The sequence below is a fragment of the Xenopus laevis genome, chromosome 3S, assembly GCF_017654675.1.
Source record: "Xenopus laevis strain J_2021 chromosome 3S, Xenopus_laevis_v10.1, whole genome shotgun sequence".
Taxonomy (NCBI): Eukaryota; Metazoa; Chordata; class Amphibia; order Anura; family Pipidae; genus Xenopus; species Xenopus laevis.
In genome coordinates, this window is record NC_054376.1 from 2582846 (window position 1) to 2594130 (window position 11285).

The 11285-nt window shown below is 43.7% G+C and overlaps 1 protein-coding gene across 2 annotated transcripts in view; it reads right to left on the reverse strand.

Annotated features, from left to right (window-relative positions):
* The window catches only part of dnm1l.S (Dynamin-1-like protein-like), a 29651-nt gene extending 19783 nt beyond the window's left edge, over positions 1-9868 (reverse strand). Inside the window, exons 1-4 of one of the 2 annotated variants that reach the window (XM_041587497.1) lie at positions 9672-9868; positions 3542-3689; positions 3081-3119; positions 531-577 (exon numbers count right to left, since the gene is read on the reverse strand). In XM_041587497.1, coding sequence (XP_041443431.1) covers positions 531-577; positions 3081-3119; positions 3542-3689; positions 9672-9773 — 336 coding nt within the window. In that variant the 5' untranslated portion in view covers positions 9774-9868. 2 annotated transcript variants of the gene reach the window in all.
* Between the last annotated feature and the right edge of the window lie 1417 nt (positions 9869-11285).

The window sequence follows — 11285 nt, forward strand, 5'->3', positions numbered from 1 at the left end:
TAGTACTTATCTGTTATCTACTGTGTATCCTGTGCTTGAATGGCTGCATAGAAGCTTGTTTATATGAACTATAGTAGTACTCATCTGTTATCCACTGTGTATCCTGTGCTTGAATGGCTTGTCCCCATGGCTACACAGCAGCTTGTTTATATAAACTACAGTAGTACTTATCTGTTATCTACTGTGTATCCTGTGCTTGAATGGCTGCCCCCATGGCTACACAGCAGCTTGTTTATATAAACTATAGTAGTACTTATCTGTTATCTACTGTGTATCCTGTGCTTGAATGGCTGCCCTCATGGCTATACAGCAGCTTGTTTATATAAACTATAGTAGAACTTATCTGTTATCTACTGTGTATCACCAATTGGCCGGTCAACATCTGGCCAATTTCTGGCCAGATATCCATCAGGGGAGCCCATCGGAGGGCCCCATACACTGCCCAATAAGATGCTGAGCTTAACAGGTCCATACAATTCGAAGCCTTTACACGAGACTGTACTGGGAAGAACCATCTCGCAGGGTCCTACCTTGTTCTTTGTGTGCAGGAACTTGCCCCATTCGTTGGTCTCCACTCCTGTAATTAAGAAAGGGCAGTAATTAGTCACATGATAAAGGATGTGCTGAAAAGAGATTGGATGATTATTGGGATTAAAGCACTCAGCTTTCCAACTGCAATTGGATCCAGAGTCTCTGTGCAGCGTAAGAGCAAACTCATACAGTCTATTATAAATAGACTATTCCATCAGGACAAATAACCTGCCTCCTCTGCTAATGAACTACAACTCCCAGCACCCCCCCCTCGGCAGGCAGAGACCATTGTCACACTTGGAGTCTTGAGCCCAGCAGAGAACAGGGAGCGGCGTCCCATGTCGCTAATATGGCAGCTCTCCTGCCTAAACAATCTGTATATCTAAGATCTAACACAGGACTTCAGTCCCATATCACATTCTTTGTACAGAGGCCTTTGCCCCACATGCTAGACTCTGTAAGTGAATGATACACGTTTCTCTTATCTCTAACGCCAGTGTGTTGCTTCCAAGCAGATAGACCCCAGCAGCTTGCAGACAACACTGGGAGTTGTAGTTATAATTTGCTGTGGGAAATGGTAAACCCTCCCTGCCTGGTCCTTTAGAGCAATTGTGGAAGGAGAAGAAGATATTTAATCAGATTCTCCCTCCAGCCATGATTAATATTCCCTCATCAACAGACCTTTGTAATGATTCCAAAATGTATTCTTCATGGCCTGGATAATTTAATGGAAACACTGAGTGGATAATACTGCAGCTTTGTGTAAATAAGTAATTGTGTGATCCTGTGAAACCCTGAGACTGGCCACATATCCTTGTCTCCTCCCGTAGCTCTCCTATTGTGCCCCCTTGCAATTCCCCTGCCTCATAAGATATCATTGGCTGCGGGGAAAATGCAAACAACTTTCTGATTGGTTGGTATTGGTAGCTTGGTATTTCAAACACAAGCAATGTCCCTTTATACCCCATAGAGTGCAAATGACATGATGCATGCAAGATGGGCGACACAAATTAGAGTCCTACAGTGGGTCCGGTACCCGCGGGTTACTCGCAAAAACCTGCAGTACCATGCGGGTTGCAGGTAGAAGTTTTGGGAGTGGGATAGACGCGGGTCGGCGGTTATACGGGCCTTCCCAATAGCGAGTTTTAATCCTTTTTTTCTGATCATGCCTACTTCCAATGATGTCACTTCTGGTTTACATTGACAGCACTTCCTGTTTTACCCCCTTTTTTCTGATCACCCCAACTTCCAATGATGTCACTTCTGGTTTACATTGACAGCACTTCCTGTTTTACCCCCTTTTTTCTGATCACCCCAACTTCCAATGATGTCACGTCTGGTTTACATTGACAGCACTTCCTGTTTTACCCCTTTTTTCTGATCACCCCAACTTCCAATGATGTCATTTCTGGTTTACATTGACAGCATTTCCTGTTTTAACCCTTTTTTCTGATCACCCCAACTTCCAATGATGTCACTTCTGGTTTACATTGACAGCACTTCCTGTTTTACCCCCTTTTTTCTGATCACCCCAACTTCCAATGATGTCACTTCTGGTTTACATTGACAGCACTTCCTGTTTTAACCCTTTTTTCTGATCACCCCAACTTCCAATGATGTCATTTCTGGTTTACATTGACAGCACTTCCTGTTTTACCCCCTTTTTTCTGATCACCCCAACTTCCAATGATGTCACTTCTGGTTTACATTGACAGCACTTCCTGTTTTAACCCTTTTTTCTGATCACCCCAACTTCCAATGATGTCATTTCTGGTTTACAATGCCAGTTTCTTCATTGTCAGTGGGTCGCGGATCTGGTTGCGGATAAGGTACTTGCGGATCGGGTAGCGGGTAAGTATGTGAGTCCGGGTTGTGGTCGGGTTTAACAAATTGGTTCAGCTCAGGACTCTAACACAAATACCATGATCCATTCACAAAATAAATAAATAACAAAGAAGATAGAACAAAGCGCAATTTACGTAGGGGGCTAAACCTGCAGAAATTTAAAAAGGAAACTGCAAATAAAAATAACTGCTTCTGCCAGCGATGGGACATTATCAGTAGGGATGCACCAAATACACTATTTTGGATTTGGCCGAACCACCGAATCCTTTACGAAAGATTTGGCCGAATACTGAACCAAATCAGAATCCTCATTTGCATATGCAAATTAGGGGTGGGAAGGGGAAAACATTTTTTTTTTACTTCCTTGTTTTGTGACAAAAAGTCACATGATTTCCCTCCCGCCCCTAATTTGCATACGGAAATTAGGATTTGGATTCAGTTTGGGCGGGCAGAAGGATTTGGCCAAATCTGAATCCTGCTGAAAAAGGCCGAATCCTGGATTCTGTGCATCCCTAATTATCAGTAATGGTAAGTACTGTTCTTGGGGATCCTGCCCGTTACTGATAATAACATGCGAGTGCTGGAGGGCTGGCAGGGAGCGTGTACTGCAGTTGTGCAAGGGTTACAGATGTACACAGGAGCAGGTAGGCACATGCAGGAAGGAAATAAAGTGGGAAAGGGGAGGAACAGTGGAAACTGGAGACCTTTGGGAAAGTGCTTCGGATTTTTCCAAGCGTTGAGGTCTGGAATCAAAGAGAGAAACACAATAAAGAAAGAAGATGTTATTAAGGGACAGGGGTCTTGTGCTCCGCAGCCCCCAAACGAGGAGGCAGAGCTGCCAGATAATGGGGCGACCGATGTCCCGACGGGGTGTCCAAAAAATACAGGTGAGATGGAACAGAGTGATTAAAGGGAATGGCAAACTAAAAAATATTTTTGCCTAATAAAAGAAAACACAATTCTAGGCAACTTTGCAAAAGACATTCATTACACAGTTTCTATGGTTTTTAAAGTTGTTTATAAATTGATATTGAAAGCAGTGTCTGTCCCTTTCTATTCTCTGTCCTGGTGCCTCTCACCACATCAACCCAGGAACTGACACATTCTATGGATTTATTAGAACTGAAAGCTTAATGGACACAGGCACCCCAGCCAGATACGTTACCATTCTCATCTGCAGAAGTCTTGCGCCCGTAGTCTGAGGGAACGTGAACCAACTGCAGGATTAGGGGTCTTCTTGTTACTACCCCAGTACCTCTAGGGAGCAGGTCCCGTCCCACCAAACTCTCCAGCACTGAACTTTTTCCACTGCTCTAAAGAACAAGAAACATTCAGGCTTAAAGTCACACAAATCAACATTGCAGGATTTATGCACAAACATCATTGTCTGAGCAGAGAGATCCCAGAAAACTATGGCAGCATAGGTATTCCCTGTACTAAGCACAATTCAGCAGGAACAGTCCCTAAGTTTGCTCATAGTCTGTACAGAGAGATCCCATAAAACTATGGCAGTATAGGTATACTCTGTACTAAGCACAATTCAGCAGGAACAGCCCCTAAATTTGCTCATAGTCTGTACAGAGAGATCCCATAAAACTATGGCAGTATAGGTATTCCCCTGTACTAAGCACAATTCAGCAGGAACAGTCCCCTAAGTTTGCTCATAGTCTGTACAGAGAGATCCCATAAAACTATGGCAGCATAGGTATTCCCTGTACTAAGCACAATTCAGCAGGAACAGTCCCTAAGTTTACTCATAGTCTGTACAGAGAGATCCCATAAAACTATGGCAGTATAGGTATTCCCTGTACTAAGCACAATTCAGCAGGAACAGTCCCCTAAGTTTGCTCATAGTCTGTACAGAGAGATCCCATAAAACTATGGTACATAGGTATTCCCTGTACTAAGCACAATTCAGCAGGAACAGTCCCCTAAGTTTGCTCATAGTCTGTACAGAGAGATCCCATAAAACTATGGTACATAGGTATTCCCTGTACTAAGCACAATTCAGCAGGAACAGTCCCTAAGTTTGCTCATAGTCTGTACAGAGAGATCCCATAAAACTATGGTACATAGGTATTCCCTGTACTAAGCACAATTCAGCAGGAACAGCTCATATCACTCATATCCTGAGCATAACATCCCTTTAAGACTAGATTGGCAATAGTAATCCTGGCCTAGAGAAATACATTTGTCTCTCCTGCAGAACATTTGCAGCTGTTCGAAAAACAATATAAAGTGCTTAAAGGGACAGGACACTGATTCTGCACCAGAGAAAGATGAATGCTGGGGTTTAAGGCTACATAACAGCTGTTCCATGCAGGAGACATTAATGACAGATTTAATTAGCATGGGCACCAGGCACATATGCTGTGAATGAAAACTCCCAGTATCCTTAGCCAGACGTAAGTTACAGGTATATTTGGTCGTCAGTGTCCCAGTCTGTATATTAATATTCCCACCGCTGTTCTGGCTCGGCAGGGACTGATCAGACATTCTCTGTGACATTGGCTGAATAATAAAACCCTGAAAACTCATGGGGCGGCAGCTTGAGAGAGAAATAATGAAAGACTGTAAGAATAAGGAATTGTTCCCAGTGTTTAGATGATATTTCCCTAAAACGGGACATTTATGTGAATTGAGTCTCAATCAGATGGTCAGAGTGAATCAATGGCCCTGCTCACTGGCTGTGACTAAGGGATTCTGGCAGGCGGCTACGAGACCAGTCCTACATCACAATTACCAGGGCCTGTTTCCTTCTCACCATGGAGATGACAAGGGAATGAAGTCTGATTAGACCCAACTCCCAGGGGCTACGAGAGCGCAGGGCAGCAGGGAGTTTCTTCAGTTCATTCTAAATCCTTTGCAGAACTAATTCTGTGTAAGAAAGGATCACAAAACAATGTCTCATATAGCTTATTGTGTGCCCAGAACATTCCTTCTCTGTATATTTGTATTTATACATATGGGAGGAGGAGGTGCCATATTGATTCCCTTAGACAGTACAGTATGAGGGTATAGCTTATTGTGTGCCCAGAACATTCCTTCTCTGTATATTTGTATTTATACATATGGGAGGAGGTGCCATATTGATTCCCTTAGACAGTACAGTATGAGGGTATAGCTTATTGTGTGCCCAGAACATTCCTTCTCTGTATATTTGTATTTATACATATGGGAGGAGGAGGTGCCATATTGATTCCCTTAGACAGTACAGTATGAGGGTATAGCTTATTGTGTGCCCAGAACATTCCTTCTCTGTATATTTGTATTTATACATATGGGAGGAGGAGGTGCCATATTGATTCCCTTAGACAGTACAGTATGAGGGTATAGCTTATTGTGTGCCCAGAACATTCCTTCTCTGTATATTTGTATTTATACATATGGGAGGAGGAGGTGCCATATTGATTCCCTTAGACAGTACAGTATGAGGGTATAGCTTATTGTGTGCCCAGAACATTCCTTCTCTGTATATTTGTATTTATACATATGGGAGGAGGGAGGTGCCATATTGATTCCCTTAGACAGTACAGTATGAGGGTATAGCTTATTGTGTGCCCAGAACATTCCTTCTCTGTATATTTGTATTTATACATATGGGAGGAGGGAGGTGCCATATTGATTCCCTTAGACAGTACAGTATGAGGGTATAGCTTATTGTGTGCCCAGAACATTCCTTCTCTGTATATTTGTATTTATACATATGGGAGGAGGAGGTGCCATATTGATTCCCTTAGACAGTACAGTATGAGGGTATAGCTTATTGTGTGCCCAGAACATTCCTTCTCTATATATTTGTATTTATACATATGGGAGGAGGAGGTGCCATATTGATTCCCTTAGACAGTACAGTATGAGGGTATAGCTTATTGTGTGCCCAGAACATTCCTTCTCTGTATATTTGTATTTATACATATGGGGGGAGGAGGTGCCATATTGATTCCCTTAGACAGTACAGTATGAGGGTATAGCTTATTGTGTGCCCAGAACATTCCTTCTCTGTATATTTGTATTTATACATATGGGAGGAGGAGGTGCCATATTGATTCCCTTAGACAGTACAGTATGAGGGTATAGCTTATTGTGTGCCCAGAACATTCCTTCTCTGTATATTTGTATTTATACATATGGGGGGAGGAGGTGCCATATTGATTCCCTTAGACCAGTGATCCCCAACCAGTAGCTCACGAGCAACATGTTGCTCTCCAACCCCTTGGATGTTGCTCTCAGTGGCCTCAAAGCAGATGCTTATTTTTGAATTCCAGGCTTGAAGGCAAGTTTTAGTTGCATAAAAACCAGGTGTACTGTCAATTAAAGTCTCCTGTAGGCTGTCATTCCACATAGGGGCTACCAGATGGCCAATCACAGCCCTTATTTGGCACCCCAGGAACTTTTTGTATGCCTGTGTTGCTCCCCAATTCTTTTTATTTTTGAATGTGGCTCACGGGTAAAAAAGGTTGGGGACTCCTGCCTTAGACAGTACAGTATGAGGGTATAGCTTATTGTGTGCCCAGAACATTCCTTCTCTGTATATTTGTATTTATACATATGGGAGGAGGGAGGTGCCATATTGATTCCCTTAGACAGTACAGTATGAGGGTATAGCTTATTGTGTGCCCAGAACATTCCTTATCTGTATATTTGTATTTATACATATGGGAGGAGGAGGTGCCATATTGATTCCCTTAGACAGTACAGTATGAGGGTATAGCTTATTGTGTGCCCAGAACATTCCTTCTCTGTATATTTGTATTTATACATATGGGAGGAGGTGCCATATTGATTCCCTTAGACAGTACAGTATGAGGGTATAGCTTATTGTGTGCCCAGAACATTCCTTCTCTGTATATTTGTATTTATACATATGGGAGGAGGAGGTGCCATATTGATTCCCTTAGACAGTACAGTATGAGGGTATAGCTTATTGTGTGCCCAGAACATTCCTTCTCTGTATATTTGTATTTATACATATGGGAGGAGGGAGGTGCCATATTGATTCCCTTAGACAGTACAGTATGAGGGTATAGCTTATTGTGTGCCCAGAACATTCCTTCTCTGTATATTTGTATTTATACATATGGGAGGAGGAGGTGCCATATTGATTCCCTTAGACAGTACAGTATAAGGGTATAGCTTATTGTGTGCCCAGAACATTCCTGTGGCAGCACCAACCCACATACACATTAAAAAAAAAATAAAAGCAACCAGTGTGTTTTCTGTTGAGGTAAGGGACTCCATCAACCGGATATGATTCTAAACTACCCATCTGAGAGTCACGGAATAGAATAACAAACAAAGAAAGAAAGTAGAAAGGAGCAATAATTTCCCCTTTAAAGCAGCAGTGAAGGAATAAGGGAGTGTGATTGTCATTAGGTGGGAGAGACACATTATAACCTTGGCAGGGTCACAGCTAATGAGGAATCCTCTGCTGTCACACCCAGCATTTTGGACTAGGCACCTGCCCCTGCCATGAGACGTACCCTGAGATATATTCCCACAATACCCACCCTGTCATATTTAAAGGCAAAGAGATTTGGGGGGCTGCCTAATGAAATAAATGTTGTTCTAAGCAACTTTCCTAATTGGCGTTCCTGCAGCCAAGACTCCAATCCCTACAATGCTCTGCATGCTTCTTCACCAGCCTGTTATTCAGCCTACATTAAATCATGAGTCAGTACCAGCAGTGCAGAGAATAGAAATGGACAAATGTCTCGTTGGGCGGCAGCTGCATTTACAAATAACTTGTTGTTTAATTAATGTATATTGGGAAACAAATTCGAATTTCAAAGTCATTCAGTATAAGTTCCCCTTTAAGAGTGACTGTAATACACAACGGGATGGGTAGGGTTGCCCTTTTCCAGTCACTGCTCGCTGGATGTGCGACTTCGACTTGCCATTCTCATATGGCCTAATGTGAGCCAAATATACCTCCAGCCCCTTATGGAACAAAGGCATCCGACCCCTAACAATCTCAGCATCCCTCCTGCAGTGCTGAAACGTCCCAAAGGATGCTGGGAGTGGTAGTTTATAAGCAGCAGGAGAGCCGCAGACTTGTGCATTAGGGCCTTCATTGTTTAATTATGGGGTAACCCACAGAGCTGCCAGTTGGTAGGAAACAAACAGAGATGGGCTGATACAATGAATGGGCTCAACAGGAGCCTTATAACTTGGAGGGTGCGCTGTCCCTTTAATCGTGTGATGTCATCGAGCGCATTTTTCAATAATATTAAAGCAGTCGCTTAATACGGTCCTTACACTGGTAACGTCTGTACAAAATACCAGTTTAGCCCATACTGCCTGTGTCATACTGCCTGGGAAATCAGATTTTATTACTGAGGTTCTAAAGCAGCTGAAGGTCCAAATCAAGGGGTTGAGGAGGTTCTGGTGCATTATAGGCAATGTGAGAAAGGAAGATACCATTCAGTTACGGGGTGTGGGGAGACGTTGGGGCAGGAGTGAGAACCATAAGAACCAGGCACTTAATAGGGTAGAGGTTCCAGTGATTGACAGGTCTGGTTCTAAAGGGATACTGTCCCACTGGGGGTTAATAACACTGAATGACAGGGGGCAGATCTGGATATAAAGAGGTTCTGGGGCAGCTGAGGCTGTAGGTCATGGAGATTCCCATTGACAGGTCTGGGTTGGAGATTCTGCCATAACAGTGAATGAAAGGACAGGCCAAAAGATTGACAGATGAGGTGATAAAGAGGTTCTGAGGCAGTTATGTCTTTATGGGAATGTGACAGGGCCCCAGGGGTATTATAGAAGGGATTCTGCCCCACTGGGGGTTAATAACACTGAGTGACAGGGGGCAGATCTGGTTATAAAGAGGTTCTGAGGCAGCTGTGTGTTTATGAGTTACAGGGTGTGGGGAGACGTTGGGGCAGGAGTGAGAACCATAAGAACCAGGCACTTAATAGGGTCGAGGTTCCAGTGATTGACAGGTCTGGTTCTAAAGGGATTCTGTCCCACTGGGGGTTAATAACACTGAATGACAGGGGACAGATATAAAGAGGTTCTGGGGCAGCTGAGGCTGTAGGTGATGGAAATTCTCATTGACAGGTGAGGGGTGAGATTTTGCCCCTCAGGAGACATGAGAGTGAATATAAAGTGAGATAAAGAGGTTCTGGGGCAGCTGAGAAGGAGGAGGGGCCCTGACAGAGAGAGGAGGAAACCCCGGGGGACACAGGGAAGGTCAGTGGAGGGAACTGATTATTATTATTATTAGTCAATTATTTGTGAGGCGGCAGAACCACAGCCATGAACCCCCCACAACCGACCCCGAGTCTCACCTGAGTCCCCACCACCACGATCTGAGGCAACTGAATGACATCCGAGCCCACCGTGTTGAAGACATCCTGCAGCTTGTTAATGACAGGGATGAGCGCCTCCATGGCGGGACTCACACGGGCACCTCCTTCACTAACTAACCATTCACCAGTCCCACAGGCCTCTGCGCTATAGGGAGCCGGGCACAGGCGCGGAAGAGGCAGTGCGCAGGCGCGCTGCGAGGTGATGGATGGGATATGTAGTTCTCTCAAGGAGTGTGGGCGGCTCAGTCGCCATATTTAGTGTGGGTATAGGGAAATCCAGTCGGCTGTCTTTCAATAGACTGATTCTTGTAGTGACAGGTGCAATGGAAGGGGAACTAGTCTACCAAACGTCCACTTCCCTGGAAAGGCTGCCTTGTAGGCTTATATGGATTTGAGAAATAAAATTCGTCCATGAGTATGCTATTGCGCCGGGCTGTGTGTAATTTTCTGTCAGTCAGATTCTTGCCCGGAGCCAAGATGGCTACCGCTGATTCCGGCTCATTGACGTCATTGGAACTGGCTAAACAGGAAGTGCAGCTTAGAAAGGTCCCTGACAGTGACATTGGATGGGAGACTGGGGTGCTGCACCTCTCAGGGTGTGGGGCTGGGGTTTCTATTATAATTATAAACAGTAGATATATTTAGTAATGGGGATAGACACACCCTGCTGTCCTTTTTATATAACAATAATAAAGGATATAGATAGCAGGGACACTTTACTTTACATTTTCATCATTTGAGGGGTCGCTGACCCCATCTAAGAAACAAATGCTCTGCAAGGCTACACATTTATTTTTATTGCTTCTTTTTATTCCTCATCTTTCTACCCAGACCCTCTCCTATTCATATTCCAGTCTCTTATTCACATCAATGCATGGTTGCTAGGGGAATTAGGACAATAGCAACCAGTTGGCTGAAACTGCAAACTGGAGAGCTGCTGAATAAAAAGCTAAATAAGTCAAAAACTACAAATAATAATAAATGAAAACCAATTGCAAATGGTCTCAGAATATCCCTCTCTGTATCATACTAAATATAAAGGTGAACAACCCCTTTAACAAACTTTCTTTCCTTCACAACAAACCGATCCCCGTCCCTCCCCTGTGGCTGCTGCAACTCTCTGACACTTGGAGCTAAAATGACGTCAAGGTTTATCTGCTGCAAACGAGTTAAAGGGTAAATTCAAGCTTTAGTCCTGTTTATTCAGATAAGATGCAGGCGATGCTTCAAGTTGTCTTTTTTATTTGAATCGTCAGTCAGATGCCTTTGGGGGGCTTAAGTTGCTCTTTATAACTGACTGCAAAGTGGCCCTGCTTTAGGGTTAAATAAGAGAAGTATATTCTGCTTGTAAAGAGCATTTATACTGAATACATTTCCATCTGACATTACCTGAATGATACAGTGCCCCCCGTTGGCCAGGCATTTATGAGAAATGCTATGAGCAAAGTTAGGAGGTTGTTCCTGCTGAATTGTGCTTAGTACAGGGAATACCTATGTACCATAGTTTTATGGGATCTCTCTGTACAGACTATAAGCAAACTTAGGGACTGTTCCTGCTGAATTGTGCTTAGTACAGGGAATACCTATGCTGCC